The sequence below is a fragment of the Microcaecilia unicolor genome, chromosome 8, assembly GCF_901765095.1.
Source record: "Microcaecilia unicolor chromosome 8, aMicUni1.1, whole genome shotgun sequence".
In the NCBI taxonomy this organism is placed as follows: domain Eukaryota; kingdom Metazoa; phylum Chordata; class Amphibia; order Gymnophiona; family Siphonopidae; genus Microcaecilia; species Microcaecilia unicolor.
In genome coordinates, this window is record NC_044038.1 from 37,768,962 (window position 1) to 37,788,978 (window position 20,017).

General features: G+C 45.6%; 1 protein-coding gene across 1 annotated transcript in view; it reads left to right on the plus strand.

The window, feature by feature from the left end:
- Window positions 1-20,017, plus strand: part of LOC115476004 — a gene marked incomplete at its 5' end in the record, with an annotated part of 269,698 nt that overhangs the window by 125,096 nt on the left and 124,585 nt on the right. The window contains 5 exon segments of the mRNA XM_030212099.1: window positions 3,263-3,425; window positions 6,673-6,759; window positions 9,452-9,586; window positions 14,924-15,043; window positions 18,521-18,613. Coding sequence (XP_030067959.1) covers window positions 3,263-3,425; window positions 6,673-6,759; window positions 9,452-9,586; window positions 14,924-15,043; window positions 18,521-18,613 — 598 coding nt within the window.

Consider the following 20,017-nt stretch of genomic DNA (forward strand, 5'->3'; position numbering starts at 1 on the left):
CACCAGTTGCTGGGCCAAGAGTGGGAAAAGCCATGGAACCTGTTAGTTCTGGAGGAGAAAGATGAATTGCAGCTTCCCGGTGGTGACTAGGAAGAGCACTTTGGCGGTGGAAGGCAGCATTGCCCTAAGAGACCTACAGGATAGGAAGCTAGAAGGCTCACTGAAACAAGCCTTTGAAGTCGCCTGTTTGGGCCTTCAAGCGATAGTGTGCAGCTCGTTCATGGCAAGAGCATGCCAGAAGTGCCGTCGGCAGTCTGTAGCACAAGACTGGCACCGTAAAGCCCAGCTGGGAGCGGGTTTGGCCTGCTTGGCGGGTGCTATTTATGACATGTTATGGGTTATGGCCCACAGTATGTCCTTGGCTGTCACGGCATACCAGCAACTCTGGGTGCGGCATTTGGCAGTGGATGCAGCATCAAAGTCATGTCTAGTAAAATTGCATTTTCGGGGCAAGTGGCAATTTGGAGAAGATCTCAGTAATTTGGTGAAAGAACCACAGAATCCACAGTGGTTGCCGGAGAATAAGCTGAAAGGCTCTGGTCATCCATCTTTTGCGGGCTCTCGATCTCTATTTCGAGACAGCAGACAGTACTGGCCTAGTCGTCAGCAATATGGTTAGAAATCTTGCTTTCAAGCAAGCCAATCTTCCTTTCATGTGACACAAAGTCCTCCTCTCAGTCAGCTAGAGCACCCAATGATGCGAGGCTTGTCCACTCTTCTCTTCCTCTGGCAGGAGGACATCTTCAGGAATTTTGGAAGGAACCCACATCAGATCAGTGGGTTCTAAATATTCTTACAGAAGGTAACATGTTTGAGTTCTCCCAACCTGTTGCTCCTGTCTTCTTGCAGTCTCCGTATCAAAAGGAAACCAAGATGGTTGAGGTTCAGGGACAAGACAGATATTCCATCTACTTCATTGTCACAAAGAAGGAAGGCACCTTGTGTCCGGTCATATATCTGAAAGGTCTAAACTGCTGCCTTCAAGTGTCTGGCTTTTGCATGGAAACACTATCCAGTTTTAAATCTTGACTGTCACCTTTAAAACTTTCGTGCTGGTACTCCCTCCTATTTGGCAACCTTTAATACTTCTTACTCCCCTCCCAGATTTCTCCAATCCTTGAATGACCAACATCTTCGTACTCCTTCACCTAGGACTATTTTTCTTGACCAGACATGGAAAAGTGTGTTCTTTTGCTTAGCCCCATCCCTATGGAATGCTCTACTGCATTATGTGTGGTTGGAACTTTCTTATTTTAAATTTTGTACTGCCCTTAAGACATACCTTTTTCAAAAGGCGTTTAGTGATTCTTTAATGACCTGAGAGTCCATTGACCCACTTCTGTGTGTGTGTTGGTTTTCTCTGTCTGTGTGTGTGTGTGTGTGTCTGTGTGTGTGTGTGTCTCTCTCTCTCTCTCTCTCTCTCTTCTTCTTCTTCCTAAGATTGAGTGTGGTCTTTCATATGATTTTTGGCGTTCCTTTCATATTTTATTTCCAATTATTTGTAATTTGATTCTGAACCACCCTGTGATGTTCTCAGGAAGGGCAGTATAGCAAGTTAAAATAAATCATAAACCATAACAGTCATAGCCTTGGTTCAAGCAGGAGAATTTCTCACCACCCTCGATCTCAAGGAGGTGTATTTGATATACCCATATGTTCCTGAATCAGAGGTTTCTACATTTTTCAGTGCTGGACTGTCACTTCCAGTTCAGGGCTTTGCCCTTCAGTCTCACCACAGCACCAAGAATGTTTACCAAGGTTAAGGTAGTGGTGGTAGTCTTCCTTCGGTGCCAGGAAGTCAGAGTTCACCCGTATCTCGATGACTGGCTCATTTGTGCATCATTTTATTCAGACAGGGTGGTGGCAATGGACAAAGTTGGTGGTCTTCTGCAGTCGTTGGGTTGAGTGATCATTTTCGAAAAGAGCAGACTAACTCCATCACAGACGCTGGACTATCTGGGCATTCTATTCGACATATCAAGGGAGAGGATCTTCTTCATGGAACACAGAAAATCAAAACTGGCTCAACATCTTCTCCTCAATAATGGCAGGCCCAAGGTCTAAGACTATGTCCAGGTTCTGAAGTCAATGATGGTGGCGATGGAAGTGCTGCCATGGGCAAGGGCTCATATGCAGCAATTATCATCTCAGCCGCTGGTGTCTGGTGTCACTGAACTATGACCTTCATCTTCCTTGGATGCTGGTTGCCAAATGGAGTATGCAGAGGTGGCTGTCACTCAGGAATTTGACCATCGGAGCTCCCTGTCCATAACACAATGGGAGGTGGTGACAACGGACACTAGCAAGTTGGTTTAGGGAGCTCATAACAAGTTCCATCTGGCACCATTTTACGAGGTGTGAATATAATTAGTGCAGATGAATAGACGGATGCAGTATTCATAACATCCATACATGCTGTATCTAACCTGTACATTTCATGCAAGAAATATGAAGAATAGTTCAGTGCTCCTGGATTAACTGAATATCTGTTTTGAAGAACTGTTATTGAATTGGATAAGTATATTGAATGCACATTGAGCATACTGTGTTTTCTCAACATAAAATATAAAATAAATTATTTGCTTTGATCCAGCTTCCCTATAAGAAGATCAAACTCGGCTCAAAGATATTTGAAATCTTTAGTAAAGAGCTTCTTTTACAAGGCATTTCCTGAATTATGAAAGCATTTCTTCATCAGAGCCTTACTGTCATGTGAATAGTACATGTGAAATTGATGAACTGTACCGTGTTGCTTGATATCAATTACAGAATGTTCCAGATGTTTCCAGTATTGAATTTCCTTTAGTCTTCCTTTCTGTTGTCTCTGGAGATTTTTTTTTTTAACTGGATTTTGTTTATTGAGACACATTTGTTCTAAGCACATCAGAGAATACCTGACATGGTGAACTAATAAAACAGGGATGTGTACAACCAGACGTCCATGATGAAGTGTGCAATGAACTGGTAATAATAAATAAATTAATATACTTGCTAAGGATCTCTTGTTTGTTTGAGAGAGAGAGAGAGAGAGTTTTTACCTTAGTTTGGAGCCTGAAGTATGCAGAGCTCAGATTATGAGAGTCCACTGAGAGAAGATAAGACTTGTTGTGGACTGTCTGGCAACAAATAGAGAATCCTTACATAGGGCAAAGATTGAAAATCCCAGAGTTAAAAAATAAATAAATAAATAAACAGACAAAAACAAGAAACATTGGACTGTCCTGCAGTTTCACTTTTGACCTGTTGCTTCATCTTGTTCTAGGCATCCCTTTAAATTGCCAGTTCCCCAAAACTTCCTCTTCCAGGAAACATTTACTGTGGATAAGAAAAGGAGTCATTACTTACTGGAAACCAGAATTATGGTAAATGGGGTGGAAGAATCCATTCAAACCATTACACTTGGATACCAAGCTGAAAATCCTTATGTGAGTAAATATTTATTAGCAACTCACTTCATCTCTGGTCTGTAAAATTCCTGAGCTACATTAGGGGCCCTTTTACAAAGCAGCGGTAAGCCCAACGTGGAATTACTGCACGCTGACCTGCAACTACCTCCAGTCTAATCAGGGCACAGGCAGTACTTCCAGCCCCAGTACACGCCATTTGCCAAGCTATGTACTAGCACGGTTCTAACCCAGCGGTAATCGGGCAGCGCTGTCCACTACCCGGTTACCGCCAGGGTAGTGCGAGAGCCCTTACTGCCAACTCAATGGGTGGCGGTAAGTGCTCCCCCTCACATGGCCACACGGTAAGAGCAATCTTACCGCGTGGCCATGGCTATCTTTAGGCATTTGTACCCACTGCGGTAAAAAGGGTTGCAGTGCACGGCAAAAACAGCCCCCTTTTTACTGCAGCTTAGTAAAAGGACCCCATAGTGAGTAAATGTATAGTAACATAGTAGATGACGGCAGAGAAAGACCTGTATGGTCCATCCAGTCTGCCCAACAAGATAAACTCATATGTGCTACTTTATGTGTATACCTGACCTTGATTTATATCTGCCATTTTCAGGGCACAGACCGTAGAAGTCTGCCCAGCACTAGCTCCGCCTCCCAACCACTAGCCCCGCCTCTCAACCACTAGCTCTACTCTTATTCTTCTTTATTTTTTAAATTTACAATATTAACCTGTGCGCTATGAACAAAGGGCTCAAATAATACAACTAAAAAAACACAAACTGGGTGTGGAATTACAAAATCACTAAAGAAAAACAAAAAGTAATCCACGCAGTATAAACACGTGGAGCACAACTATATACCCAAAACAAACTTATTGCCAAAAAAGGAAGGAAAAGTACTACTACTACTACTTAACATTTCTAAAGCGCTACTAGGGTTACGCAGCGCTGTACAATCTAACATAAAAGGACAGGCCCTGCTCAAAGAGCTTACAATCTAAAGGACAAGTGAGTAGTCAATTCGATAGGGGCAGTCAAATTGGGGCAGTCTGGATATCCTGAAGGTAAGAGTTAGGTGCCGAAGGCAGCATTGAAGAGGTGGGCTTTAAGCAGAGACTTGAAGATGGGCAGGGAGGCGGCTTGACATAAGGGCTCAGGAAGGTTGTTCCAGGCATAGGGTGAGGCGAGGCAGAATGGGCAGAGCCTGGAGTTGGCAGTGGTGGAGAAGGGTACTGAGAGGAGGGATTTGTCCTGTGAACGGAGGTTTCGGGTGGGAACATAAGGGGAGATGAGGGTAGAGAGGTAGTGAGGGGCAGCAGAGTGAGTACATTTGTAGGTAAGAAGGAGAAGCTTGAACTGAAAAGCCTCAAAGAAGCTCAAAATCAGAAAGATTTAAAGAGCTATTTTGATCAAACCGATCTTTACTTCATCATCGGCAGAAACCTTGCAAAAAATATATGCAGTTTCTTTTAACAATTTAATCAATATATCTAGATAGTGCACTCATTATAGTCTTCCACTATTCGTATAATTATGGAAAAGCACTTACCTTTAATAGAACAGAAATGTTACAACCACATGTCAGTATGAGCAGGTACATGTTGTTCATTATTATTTCATCATAGCCCGGATCCAAATTTATAAGCCCACCATTAAAAATCAAAATAAAGGAGTGCAAATTTTTCTGCATAGAGTTCCAGGTCTTAACACTGCAATCTCTTCTTTAAATGCAACTTCAGCCACAAATTCTCCAGTAAGATTTCCATCACTTAAAACATTTTTAGTTTCAAAAATCCCATGATGTGCTTATTAATTTGGGCTAAGGAAGGAGCAATTTGGGCTATGATGAAATAGTGTGGTAGCAGTGTTAGTCAACTTTAAAAGGTAATGAACAACAATAAAGCAAAACAAAACAAGAAGATAAGATGATACCTTTTTTATTTGACCAACCTATTACATTTTGATGAAGTAATAATGAGAAACATATACCAGGGCCTTAAACTGATATTTGCTTGCATCATTCGAACCCTTTGTTCCTTCATATTGCAAAGGCTGATATTATAAATTTAGAAAGTAAAAAAAAACCAAGAGTGATTCCAAACATTGTTTTTTTTTTAAATTTTACAGTATAGGTAGCATTTATGGAATTTCAAATTTTATGATAGTACATAGGTGTTTTTATTACTTTTCATAGAGATATTTCCTGGTACATTGTTGCTCATGCTAGGATGGGAATATTTATTTATTTATTTGCTGCATTTGTATCCCACATTATCCCACCTATTTGCAGGCTCAATGTGGCTTACATTATGTCGCAATGGTGATCACCATTAACAGAATAAGAAGTTCAACATATTATTACAATTAAGGTGCGAAACGTATGAGGTAAATTAGGGTAAATAAATGTTTCAATCATTTTTTATTCAAAACTTAAGGAAGAAGAAAAGTTAACATCATCATGTATGAACGTCTGATATTTTCCCCCCATGTGGCTAAACTAACACATAGTACTTCTACCCCAACAAATAGGACTTAACCTTCCCTCCCCCCCCCCCCTTTCTTTTTCCTTTGCTATGGCATCAAATGAACATAATAAAGCAGGCTACAGGGCAATATCTGGAAGTTTAACAGTCTACTCCTGGCAGTTGGAGTCAGAGTATTCCAAAAGGGAGTCCAAGTGAGTTGGAAACGCACTCCAGTCTTCGTTTTAAAGTCTGTAATTCCCATCCTCTCTACCCGCAGTAACGTTATCATATGCACACGCCACTGCGATACTGTAGGGTAGTTGTATGTAAGCCAAATAAATAATACATAACATATAAGTGAGAGCAGGATAAGATATTATGATCAATATGATAATGTGATTAAGGTAATCAAATTAAGAGAGATCAATATTGGTTGGTTCTGGTGTAGTTTAAGAGTCAAGTCATTATGGAGGATATATGGACCAACCCAAGAGAAATCAATGACAGACTAGGGGGAAATGGTATGGATAGGGCAATTTCCTGGGGCCCAAGCCTAGAAGGTCCCATATGGAGTCATATTAAGGGTAATTGTCTATTACTGAAAGATGTGAATGGACATTTGGGCACTCCTATGCAAGGTAAGGTACCTCCTGTAGGCTAAGGAACCCTTAATCCTCTGTGGATATTAGGTTATGTCCTGCAAAGATTACTGCTGTTTGTAACTTTTTAAATACATCCTCCTTTTCGTAGCCTAGTATAAGACAATCAGGTTGCCAAACGTACAGCATACTATCCATTTCTTTGTTTTAGATTTGTGCCGGTTTAGATCATCCATACAATAGCAAGCTTTTCCCCAAAAATATCGAAATGTGTGCCTCAGTCAGAAGCCATCGAACTGTGAGTAGGTTGTGTGTGTGAAAATGAAGAAAAGTTACTTGTGGTGAAGAAACTGTTTTTGTGGTACCTAGCAAATGACATTAAGATCCTTATTTTAGAAGCACCCCGTGTGTACATGGTGGCATTTAAACAACTGGAGAAGCCCAGATGTTTCAGAGCAGGGGCCGTTCACATATGGAGATGCTTCTTACGTGCAGAAGTCAAAGGGGCGTAGGTAGGGCAAGGAGAAGGAGTATCCTGAGTTTGCCTGCAATACAGAGGTGCCTTCCCCATTTCACATAGGTAATTCATTTCTGTATTAAAAAAGAAACACATGGGTATTTACACATGCCCTGAAGTGCCTGCTGTAAGGGGCAGATGTGAATACTAACATTAGCCCCCAATGTCTGCCCTTGCCACATATACCACCCCTCTCATATCTGAGCCCCCCGTATCCCTCCCCCCTTGGCATCCTTCTTCCCCATGCAGCATCACTCTGTTAGTGGCATCACCTCTCCTTCAAGGTCATGCTTTCAAGATGTGATTGTCAAGAGTCCACATTTTCTTGGTTCTGGACTCACAGGTGCTGCCTGGTGATTCAAGGGCTGCAGCGCTAACCCGCTCCCTCATACAATGGTATCGTATCCTAACCGTCTCTCATAGGAGCCAACTTTTCAAAATTATTGGGGTTGCTAAGTCCAATGGAAATAACCCTTCCCTGGACACATCCAAGGAATTTCCTTAATATTGGGGGTGCTCAAGCACCCACAGCACCTACAACTTGTTCCGGTTGTATGCTACACACGTTTTTACCAAGATATTCACACGCTCCATCATTAATCGATATATAGCTGAGCACTCATCGATTGACCCCGAGGAAGGCTTTTGTAGCCGAAACACGGACCGTGTAGGGTCCAAATAAAGTTTTGATTTGAGCATCTTATCCTGGTGTGTGGACTGATCACTTGAACTCGGTTCCTTTCAGCCCTGTTTCTGTTGCGTTCTGCCTTTGTGGAAAGTGTGAACCCCACTTGTTTTTGCGGGGGCACAAAGTTTGACACCAGCAAGATCTGTGCTAAACCGCGTGCTTTGCAGAATAGTAGCTTAGCGTGGATCTTGTGCCTAACTTTGGGCTGAAACCGGGTGTAAATGCTAGCATGCTACTAATGGCAGTTGGGCATGTAAATGGCACCACCACTGACCTACCCATGCCCCTTCTGTGGCCACACCCCATTTTCAGTTGCACGCCATAAAACTTAGGCACATATGTTTGTTTATTTATTTATTTATTGGGATTTATTAACCGTCTCTATGAAGAGATTCACCCAAGGCGGTGTACAGCAGGTACAGTTTAACATACAAGACCCGATTCTATATGGTGCCTAAAATCTAGGTGCGTACAATGGACGTACCTAGGCATATTCTATAAACTATTCCTACATTCAGACACAGTTTATAGAATATGCTTAGGCCAGTGGTGTAGCTACGTGGGGCCTGGGCCCCCGTAGATTTGGCCCTGGACCCCCCTGCTGACGACCCTTCAACCTCCCCCTCCCGCTGCCAACCCGCTGCCAACCCCCGCCAGCTGAGGTCCTCTTCTTCTGGCGCAAGGCTTCGTTCAGTTTCCGAATCTGACGTCCTGCACATTCTACGAGCAGGATGTCAGACTCACAGAAACAGAACGAAGCCTTGTAGACAGCTGCAGGACGTCAGACTCGGAAACTGAACAAAGCCTTGCACCGGAAGAAGAGGACCTCGGCTGGTGGGGGTTGGGGTCCCCCGCCAGCAAAGGTAGGCGACAGCGGTGGCAGGGGAGGGTTGGCGGCGGGAGGGGGGTCGAGAGGGTTGTCGGCAGGGGGAGGTCAAAGTTGTTGTTGGTGGTGGGGGGGTCTGTAATGGCGGGGGGGGGGGGGGGGGTCGGCGGCACCTGGGGGGGCTAAAATGTGCCCCCTCACCTCAGGCTTTGGACCCTTCTCCTGCCAAAGTCTGGCTACGCCCCTGGCATAGGCCAAGAGGATGCACCTAGATTTAGTTGCGTCGATTTACGCCAGTGAAAAGCTGGTGTAAGTGCCTGCGCCTAAATCTAGGCGCGTAGGCCCGAATTCAGTAACCATGCACGTATATCAGATCGATGGCCCTGATATGCCCACACTCCTCCCATGACCACGCCCCCTTTTTAGCTGCACGTGTGGGAATTTACGAGCACCGCTTTATAGAATACTCCTAGAAAGAAGCATGCATAAATTCCAATTAACTCCAATTAGAGTTGATAATTGGTCATTATCAACCAATTATCATAAGTGGCTCATTAAGCAATGCGTAAATTGGCTGTGTGCTACTCGGTGCACCATATATAGAATCTGGGGGGAAATATACAATTTTGTTAACAGCATAACAATAGTAAACTGTTATAGAATAAGGTGCAGGGCAGATTCACACATAACTTCAAATGAGTGACAATTAACACCAAATACTGATGATTAACAGCTTATTAACTAATTCGTTTGCACGCAGATCTGGGATCCACACCCACATTTGTGAGCTTAACTTTAGGTGACCTATATAGAATCTGGGGTTACAGTATTACCAAATATCTTCTGTTTATAACATAATTTCACAATGCTTTGTAATATCCTGTATTTAATATGCAATATTTGCATCATGCTATTCTTTTGATTGTATTAATTCTAATGATTAAAAGTTTAACTTTCAGGCAAAACATGAAATAGAGGCATCATTGAAAGTCAATAAGAAAGATGTGCTCAGCTTTCTCAGCAAGTACCAGAACAAATCCAGTGAGAGAGACTCGCAATATCTATTCCACATGGACGTGACACACCTCTTCCAGGTACTTGTTTCTGCTCTGATTCAGAATTCAAAATGTAGTTAATAATTCTGTAAGGACACAGGCGCCCCGAAGCTCTGACCTTTCCTCGCCTTTTCCGCCTCCGCCCACCCCCCTGCTAAGCCCGCCCTCAGCTCCCCGACCTTTCCATTCCCGCCCAACGTTTAAACCTTTTTAAGTTGCCGCGACGGCTCACCTCCGCTCCAGCCTTTCCCTTCTCACTTCTTGCTCAGTGTCCCACCCTCGCAGAAACAGGAAATACCTCATCACAGAAAGGCGGGACACTGAGCGAGAAGTGAGAAGGGAAAGGCTGGAGCGGAAGTGAGCCGTCGCTGCAACTTAAAAAGGTTTAAATGCCGGGCAGGAATGGAAAGGTCGGGAAGCTGAAGGCGGGCTCAGCAGGGGGTGGGCGGCGGCGAAAAAGGCGAGGAAAGGTCACAGCTTAAGCCTCCCCAAGCCTCTTATACAGGGCGCCTATGTGTAAGGAAGAAGGCCATTTTCAACTGCTACACATCTGAGGTGTTGCTTGTCTTGGATATCTAGAGATAATTTTATACATTTTAAGTGCTGGGTACATATGTAATTCAGCAAATATATACAAACATCAATGTTATAAAAGCTGGTGGAGTTTTCTGTATAGCAGAGGTTCTCAACCCAGTCCTTTGGGCATATCTAGCCAGTCACGTTTCCAGACACCCACTATGAATATGAATGGGATGGCTTTACAAAAAAAAAATGGAAGTAGTGCATGCAAATTTCTCTCATGCATATTCTTTGTGGGTATCCCGCAAACCTGACTGGCTAGGTGTTTCCCAAGGATTGGGTTGAGAACCCCTGCTGTATAGGAAAGGAGGCATAGTCTGGGCATTTCTTTAAACATGTATACACAATTTATGTTTTTTTATTTTAAAAATTTTCTATCTTACTCTATCTGATAATTCTAGGCAGAATTTTATGATGTGCAACTCTAAAGGGGGTGTGGCCATGGGAGGGGCATGGGTGGATAAAGGCATTCTAGAATTTAAGCAGAATTGTAAGATGTGCAGCTTGAAAAGGGGCGTGGAAGTGGGAGGGGCATGGGTAGGTCAGAGGCATTCCTGGAATTTAAGTGCAATGTTATATAATGGTAATCTGTTACACCTGTGCACTTCTACTTACCTTCTTGTAATCATACACAGCCTATTTTTAGCTTGTCTTTTAAAACCTGGGGTTCGATGGAGCTCTTGATAGTGTATATGTGCTCACCTCCCTCATTAGCAAATCCACTTCCCCTGGGATAAAGTGTACAATTCTGTTAAAAATTGCTTTTGTTTTCTGCTCTATGACTGTGAACATATTTATAAAACTTAAAATGTTTCTTAACTCAGAAACAAGTCACAAAATATATAAAACCATCAACAAAACTTAATTTCCAAAGAAATTACTCAGAAACAGCTACTTTACTACAGTGGCGTACCAAGGGGGGGGGCGGTCCGCCCCGGGTGTCAGCGGGTGGGGGGTGCTCCGCGAGAGCCGACAGCTTTTTTTTTTTTTTTTTTTTAAATCCGTGCAGCGATGCAGGCAGCGCCTCGCGTCTGCCCTGCATGAACTGAAAAGAGGAAATCGCTTTGCTGACGTCGGGCCTTCCCTCGCTTGTTGTCCCGCCCTCGAGGAAATAGGAAGTTACCTCAAAAGAGGGCGGGACAACAAGCGAGGGAAGGCCCGACGTCAGCAAAGCGATTTCCTCTTTTCAGTTCATGCAGGGCAGACGCGAGGCGCTGCCTGCATCGCTGCACGGATTTAAAAAAAAAAAAAAAAGCAGGGTGGTGGCTTTAGGAGGGGCTCAGATGGGAGAGGGGGGACTCAGAGGGAAGAAGGGGATTGGGGAGGGTGGGGGTGCTCATATTGGAGAAGGGGAATGGGGAGGGTGGTCATAGGGGAGAAGGGGATTGGAGAGGGTGCTCATAGGGGAGAAGGGGATTGGAGAGGGTGGGGGTGCTCATAGGGGAGAAGGGGATTGGGGAGGGTGCTCAGAGGGGAGAAGGGGATTGGAGAGGGTGGGGGTGCTCATAGGGGAGAAGGGGATTGGGGAGGGTGGTCATAGGGGAGAAGGGGATTGGGGAGGGTGGGGGTACTCATAGGGGAGAAGGGGATTGGGGAGGGTGCTCAGAGGGGAGAAGGGGATTGGAGAGGGTGGGGGTGCTCATAGGGGAGAAGGGGATTGGGGAGGGTGGTCATAGGGGAGAAGGGGATTGGGGAGGGTGGGGGTGCTCATAGGGGATTGGGGAGGGTGCTCAGAGGGGAGAAGGGGATTGGAGAGGGTGGGGGTGCTCATAGGGGAGAAGGGGATTGGGGAGGGTGGTCATAGGGGAGAAGGGGATTGGGGAGGGTGGGGGTGCTCATAGGGGAGAAGGGGATTGGGTAGGGTGCTCATAGGGGAGAAGGGGATTGGAGAGGGTGGGGGTGCTCATAGGGGAGAAGGGGATTGGGGAGGGTGGTCATAGGGGAGAAGGGGATTGGGGAGGGTGGGGGTGCTCATAGGGGATTGGGGAGGGTGCTCAGAGGGGAGAAGGGGATTGGAGAGGGTGGGGTGCTCATAGGGGAGAAGGGGATTGGGGAGGGTGGTCATAGGGGAGAAGGGGATTGGGGAGGGTGGGGGTGCTCATAGGGGAGAAGGGGATTGGGTAGGGTGCTCATAGGGGAGAAGGGGATTGGAGAGGGTGGGGGTGCTCATAGGGGAGAAGGGGATTGGAGAGGGTGGGGGTGCTCATAGGGGAGAAGGGGATTGGGGAGGGTGCTTAGAGGGGAGAAGGGGATTGGGGAGCTCAGAGGGGAGAAGGGGATTGGGGGAGGGTGGGGGTGGTCATAGGGGAGAAGGGGATTGGGGAGGGGAGTGCTCAAATGGGAGAAGGGGTCTGGGGGTCTGACAAGGGGGCAGGAGGGAAAATGGGTCCATGCCTGGGGCAGGTGGGAGAATGGGTCTGGGGCTGAAAAGGGGGGATGCAAGGCATGTGGTGGATGAAGGGGGCTGGAACTGGGGGCTGAAACGGGGCAGGGGCTGAAACTGGGGGCTTTAAAGGGGACAGGGAGAACTGGCTGGGGCTGAAGCTCGGGACTGATGGGAGAAAAGGGCTGGGGACTGGTGGGATAGTGGGGCTGAAAAGGGGGGCAGGTGGGAGATGTGGGCTGGGGCTGGAACTAGGGGCAGGTGGAATAAGGGGGCTGAAAAGAGGGGGCAGAGAGAGAGGGGACAGACCCTGGATGGAAGTGGGGAGCGTGAGGGAGGGCAGACCTTGGATGGATGGGAGAGGGAGGGCAGACGGATTGAAGGGGCAGAGAGAAAGGGCAGATGGTGGGTGGAAGGGGGAGAGAGAAAGAGGCAGACAGGGGTAAATGGTGGATGGAAGGGGCAGAGAGAGAGGGCAGACACTGGATGGAAGGGACATTAGAGAGGGCAGACACTGGATGGCAGAGAGTGAGCGAAGACATGCTGGATGGAAGGAAGACAGTGAAAAGAAGATGAGGAAAGCAGAAACCAGAGACAACAAACTGTAAATATATATTTTAATTATTTTGCTTTAGGATATAGTATTGTAGCTGTGTTAATAAATGTTTATAAGTAGAACATGTAAATAAGGTCATCTTTTTATTGGACTAATTTTAATACATTTTGATTTAACTTTCAGAGAACAAAACCCCCTTCCTCAGGTCATGATAGGATAATGTAACAGCACTATACTGTATTGACCTGAGGAAGGAGATTTTGGTCTCTGAAAGCTAAATGTATTGGTCCAATAAAATGATATTATTTGTTTTATTTCTATTTGTTAATTTGTAAAGTGGTGATTGGTATCTGTTAGTTTTTTCAAATTTACATCTGCTGTCTTTATATTTTGCACAGTACTAGGGGACGTTTTCTGTTTCTGTGGTGTTGCGTTGTATGCAGAGTCTGGCATCTTGGGAGTTCAGTTTAATTATTGTCTAAATAGAAAGTTTAAATATTACTACTTATTCTATAGTGGATTAGGGTATATCTGTGTTTGTGAAAAAGACATGGCTTTCAGTTGGCATTGACTGTGCAGGATCGACGATCTGTATTATTCTGTCTGGTTTCGTTTTACAATAGGTGATTTGATGTTCTAGTGCTCACTGTAGTGTTTAAGATGCTTTCCTTTTCCTTGTGTGACTCGTAGAAATTACTGCTTATGGTATGGTAGAATCGCTCTATAGGTCCTGATGTTTTGTATTCTCGGTATGCCTAGTACTGGATTTGGGGGGGGGGGGGGGGGGTGTTAAAAAATGACCGGCCCCGGGTGTCAACTACCCTAGGTACGCCACTGCTTTACTATGAAGGCCACATACTCGCATGGTATTGTCTACTAGACCCTCTTTAACTCAGAGTGGCTTTGCTGACTGCCCTCCTCCTCACCCCCCCCCACCCCCACCCCTCTCACACTCCTATTTAGGCAGGATCCTACTTTCCATCAGCTGATTTTTCTTTCAGCCTTTAGGCTATCTTGGGGTAATATGCAAATTAGACTCTACTCCATCCTCAGCCTTATGCAAATTCCACTAACTATATCAGCCTCTTTCCAGCTTTAATGCAGGGATTTGAGTTCTCATTTAACATGGCAGAGCATTGGGGTCCCAGTCTAACAGCCTCCTCCCCTTGGACCAGACTTTCACACACCATAACCTTATGGTCCTCTCCTCCACCCCATGACTGTTAATCACAATGTTATGTAAAGTCTATGTTCCTGTGACCTGCTCCCTGTGTTACATGAGCAATTCAAGTCTCTGTATTCATGACACGCTGTTCAACTTTCTCAGTCTCTTCTTTTGGGGTCTTGGTGCCTGGGTTCTCAGCCTATCTTATCCTGTTTGTTATTCAGTTTTCTCGGGCTTTTCTTAGGAGTCCATACCCCAGGATTCTTAGCCCATATTGATTCTCCAATCAGGTTCCTCTCTTCCAGGGAGTGCTTTTTAAAGGACTACCTATTGTCAACTTCTCCAGGTTCTAAAAAGGTCCAGATTTCTCTTCACTGTGCCTGTCTCTTAAAGGGAACTACTTTCTTCCTTTTGCCTCGGGCCCTCCCCTTCTCAACAGATATCTCAGCTATCTGTATCTTGGTTGTTATTGAGGCAGGCTCCTTCTTGTGGTCTCTGCAGGATAATGCAAGCTCCTTTAGTATTAGAACAGCTTCTGATGGCCTCTTCCTGGCTAAGGATTTCCCTTCAGCTCTGCAGCCTGCTGCTCAGAGCTAGAATTGCACTGAATCTCCTTGAATTAGATTCTAGTATTTCTCTGAATATCATGTGGCTGGTCTGAACAGATTGATAATATTTTATTTATTTTTGCAGCTCAGGTTTGCAAAACAACTGGCTCTGGATGCAGAGCTCTTTTCTAAACAAGCCAGATTGGGTGATTTTGATTATGGTGCCAATGGAAAATTCACTGTGAACAAAAGTGACACTGCACAGGTAAAGAAAAAGGATTGTTCTCTTTTTTTGTTTGTTTCGTGTATCCCGCGCTTTCCCACTCATGGCAGGCTCAATGCGGCTTACATGGGGCAATGGAGGGTTAAGTGACTTACCCAGAGTCACAAAGAGCTGGCTGTGCCGGGAATTGAACTCAGTTCCTCAGTTCCCCAGGACCAAAGTCCACCACCCTAACCACTAGGCCACTCCTCCACTGTTGCTACTATTTGAGATTCTACATGGAATGTTGCTATTCCAACATTCCATGTAGAAGTTAGAAGTCGGCCCTTGCAGATCACCAATGTGGCTGCGCAGGCTTCTGCTTCTGTGAGTCTGACGTCCTGCACGTACGTGCAGGATGTCAGACTCAGAGAAACAGAAGCCTGCGCAGCCTTCTACATGGAATGTTGCTAGTGGAATAGCAACATTCCATGTAGAATGTCCAATAGTAGCAACATTCCATGTAGAATCTCCAATAGTATCTATTTTATTTTTGTTACATTTGTACCCTCCGCTTTCCCACTCATGGCAGCCTCAATGTGGCTTACATGGGGGCAATGGAGGGTTAAGTGACTTGCCCAGAGTCAGAAGGAGCTGCCTGTGCCTGAAGTGGGAATTGAACTCAGTTCCCCAGGACCAAAGTCCACCACCCTAACCACTAGGCCACTCCTGCACTTTACTTTAAACCCCCCCCCCACACACACACACACACCCCAAATGGGATGGCTCATAATAACCTATTTAAAAAAAGTCCTTAAGTATAAAACTGATATTCTTCTCTTAGGAATTGATTTGTTTTATTAGCTTGTTTACTCTGGGATACTTTCCTGATTTTCACCATTTTTTTTTGTATTTTTGGATACTACCTGGATAGTGCCATGACAGTTTGTCTGAATTTGCAGTGGCATTATCCAGATAATGCCGCAGAAAATGCAGGTATGGATGGTGAGTGGAACGTATCCAGATCGGAGCATAACTCTCGCTGAATATCAACCCTGTGTTTTCCCCTTTTTGTTCTGCAGAGTTGCCAATTTCCAAAACTCATCCCCTCATGTACTAAAGCTGTGTTAATGTTTTAGCACAAGTTAACTGACATTAACATTCGTTAATGCAGGTTAGGTGTATATGTAGTAAATAAGTCTCATTGAAAATAACGGGACTTGCGTTATTTGATGTGTGTTATATTGAGAATAATGGGATGTGCATTTTTTAATGTGTGTTAAATTACATTAATGCATGTTAACATATTAACACAGCTTAGCAAATGTGTGCTCTTTGTTGAGTCTGACAGATTGCTCCTGGCAGCCCATTGTTTTACTGTACAGCTTTTAGATAAAGTAAAAAGTTGCAAACAACCCCCCCCCCCCCCCAAACACACACTAGTGAAATGTTTTCAGGATATTTCTCAGCTCTTAGTAAATTCCAGAGTCTTTGTTCCATAAACAAGGACAGACAAAAGGCAAATTGGTGTGGGTAGGTATATATGTAAATTAGTTCTACTAGACACTTCATGCTAAGGCCCAGATGCATCAACCAAATGTTAAAAAATAAGAAACGTAAAAGTGCTTAACGATTTTAAAAAAACGAGGAATGCACTACAAAAACACTCCAGAAATGTTCGGATCCGTATTGCAAAGTAGGATGTATCACAGAATCGTTAAACCCGTTGTTAATCAGAGCCTAAAGCATGCTGGCTGCTCTGCACATGCCACAAAGGCACAGCTGTCAAAACAAAAAAAAAACCCCCACAAACACGTGTGTTTCGGGAGGGGGCAAAGGCACTCGTCATGAGCGTCCTGTATGGACGCCTTGCCCCCTCCCTGCTGCTCCCCGCTTCCCCCCCCCCCCACCCCCCAACAAAAAAAACTCCAATTTTAGCAGCCCCAGCCCTGGGCCGGCCTCCCTTCCTGTGTATTCTCCCATCCTAGCTCCGCCTCCTGCCATGCTCCGGTCCCGTGCCCCGCCCCCGCCACCCCGCTTTGGTCGTGGCTGCCGCTCCCCCCTCCAACGACCCCCCCTCCTTTGCCTTACTGGCCCGTGCAGCGCCTCTCACCTCTGCTGCACGGGCAAGAACAGCTGATCGGCGAGTCAGAAGGCCTCCTCAGACGTCCCTTCTTTCTTCCTGGGCCCGCCCTCTACGTCAGAGGAGGGCGGGCCCAGGAAGAAAGAAGGGACGTCTGAAGAGGCCTTCTGACTTGCTGATCAGCTGTTCTTGCCCATGAAGCAGAGGTGAGAGGCGCTGCACGGGCCGGTAAGGCAAAGGGGGGGTCGTTGGAGGGGGGGAGCGGCAGCCACGACCAAAGGGGGGGCGGCGGGGGCGGGGCATGGGACCAGAGCATGGCAGGAGGCGGAGCTAGTGTGGGAGAATACACAGGAAGGGAGGAGGGCCAGGCTGGGGCTGCTAAAATTGGAGATTTTTCGTGCCGGGGGGGGGGGGGGGGAAGCGGAGAGCAGCGGGGGGGGGGGGGGGGGGCAAGGCGTCCATACAGGACGCTCATGACGAGCGCCCTTGCCCCCTCTCGATCCTTTTTTTTTTTTTCTTTTTTGGTGCTGAGGGAGAGGGGAGCAGCGGCGACCTGGGGCTTCAATAAAGGACGCCCCTGACGCGTTTTCGCCCCCCCCCCCCCAGTTATTTATTTTTTTTATGGATTTTGTAAACTTCTAGCAGACAGACAGCCCTAACGAGAGGTACAGACTCTCGTTAGATTTCACGGTGTTTTCCTGCATTAAGTGAATCGGAAAAGGTTAGTGCATGTCATTTCAATGGGATTTGTAGAAGAATTGCTCATCTGCATTCAGTTTTCGTTAGCTGCTACTGTCGTCGGAAAATAAGCTTTAGTACATGGAAAGGATAGGAAATTCTTCCTTAAGGGCTCATTTAACAATGAAAAACGTTTAGTGCATCTGGACCTTAGTCCTAATGAAATCGGGAAGGTAAGGGAAATGCTGGACGAGGGTGGAAGGAAGAGGAAGACATGCCGGTCCAGTCCACAGGGTCGCCCTGGAGCAGCTATTTTTGAACTAAACTGGGGAGGAGGGGAAGGGGTTCAAAGAGTGTTGGGAGTTGCCAGAACGAGGGGCCCAAGGCAGCTGCCCTTTTACCCCCCTCCCCAACACCGGCCCTGTATCTGGCAAGCAGTGGTCTTCAGCCGCTCACAGATAATTTATCTGTCCAAGTTAGATTTCAAAAATATTTTATTTTTTATGTGTCATATATTATGTATAGAATCTGCTGAAGCAGGTCAAGATCAATGAATTTAGCAGATTTTACATAAACAAATGAATAAAAAACAAATAGGAATACAACACACTGCTTGTACCTTAGTAAATGGCAGGTGATAAGCACCAAAACGTTCCTTCTAGTCTGCTCAGTGAAGTGTTTGCAGTTGTAGCTGCTGTTCTGTGGAGATTTCCCCCGGGTCCTCAGTTTGTGGTTGTAATTTCTTCGTTGCTTAATTATAATTCCATTTCCCTTAACAGTTCAGAGTTCAGTTGAATGGATCAGTCAATCAAGTTGGATTTTACTCCCAGTTCACACACCCTTTCCAGTTACCAATTTCCCATGATGTCCAGGTATGTTGCTTTTGTTTAGTCATAAAACATCTTTATGAATTAAAGCAAGCAAACAAACATTGGCTGGTCACTATTCAGAAGGACCACAGTTACATGGATAAGTCCTTTGCTTTCAAATTCCTGTATCTCTCAGTAAATAATTTTTGGCCATGTGAGTCAAGACAGAGCAAAGAGTTATACAGAAAAAGTGAAGCAGGATTTGAGGCCTGCGAGAAACCAAGTCTACTACTACTACTATTTAGCATTTCTATAGCGCTACAAGGCGTACGTAGCGCTGCACAAACATAGAAGACAGTCCCTGCTCAAAGAGCTTACAATCTAATAGACAAAAAATAAAGTAAGCAAATCAAATCAATTAATGTGTACAGGAAGGAGGAGAGGAGGGTAGGTGGAGGCGAGTGGTTACGAGTCGAAAGCAATGTTAAAGAGGTGGGCTTTCAGTCTAGATTTAAAGGTGGCCATGGATGGGGCAAGACGTAGGGGCTCAGGAAGTTTATTCCAGGCGTAGGGTGCAGCGAGACAGAAGGCGCGAAGTCTGGAGTTGGCAGTAGTGGAGAAGGGAACAGATAAGAAGGATTTATCCATGGAGCGGAGTGCACGGGAAGGGGTGTAGGGAAGGAAGAGTGTGGAGAGATACTGGGGAACAGCAGAGTGAGTACATTTATAGGTTAGTAGAAGAAGTCAACAGTTATCTAGATAAGGATGAGAGTCAGGTGCTATCTAGATAATTTATCCATTATATTTATTTATTTTAAAATTGTATAGCCCACACTATCTATCAATTCTAGTTATGGGACAGCTTAAACAAGTTATACTGCCATTTTTACAACCCCAAAAATTAAATTTAAAAGCCATCTTGAAATAAAAATGTTATTTCTTTAAAAAGTGCCAAATTTCTAATAGACCTCAGGCTTGCAGGTAATTCATTCCATAATGTAGGTCCTACAATATAAAAAACAGATTTCCAGTAATCCTCCAGAATAACTAGGTGCAAGGAGGGGCTATCCAGATGATTTTGGGAGTCTGATATATGCGATCTGTCAGGTTGATACTGGAAGCAGTTGCAGTTAGATACCACAATTAATAATCTTAACAATCAGCAGTGGCCTGGGAAGGGGGGGGGGGGCGGTCGGGCGGTCCACCCCGGGTGCAAGCCACCCTGTTCCGGGGCAGAGCGAGCAGGGAACCAGCGGAGCCGACGCAGCTCCCAGCGACGTGCACTTGGGGGCGGATCAGCCCTCTCGCCCGCCCCTCACTTCCTAATTCAATGTAAGAATGCGCTCCGGGGGGAGGAGGGGGGCGCCGAGGGGGGGGGGGCGCAGCGGCGACTCGCCCCGGGTGTCAGCCGCCCTCGCTACAGCACTGACAATCAGTCTAGATGCAGACGTTACAATTTTATAGGGA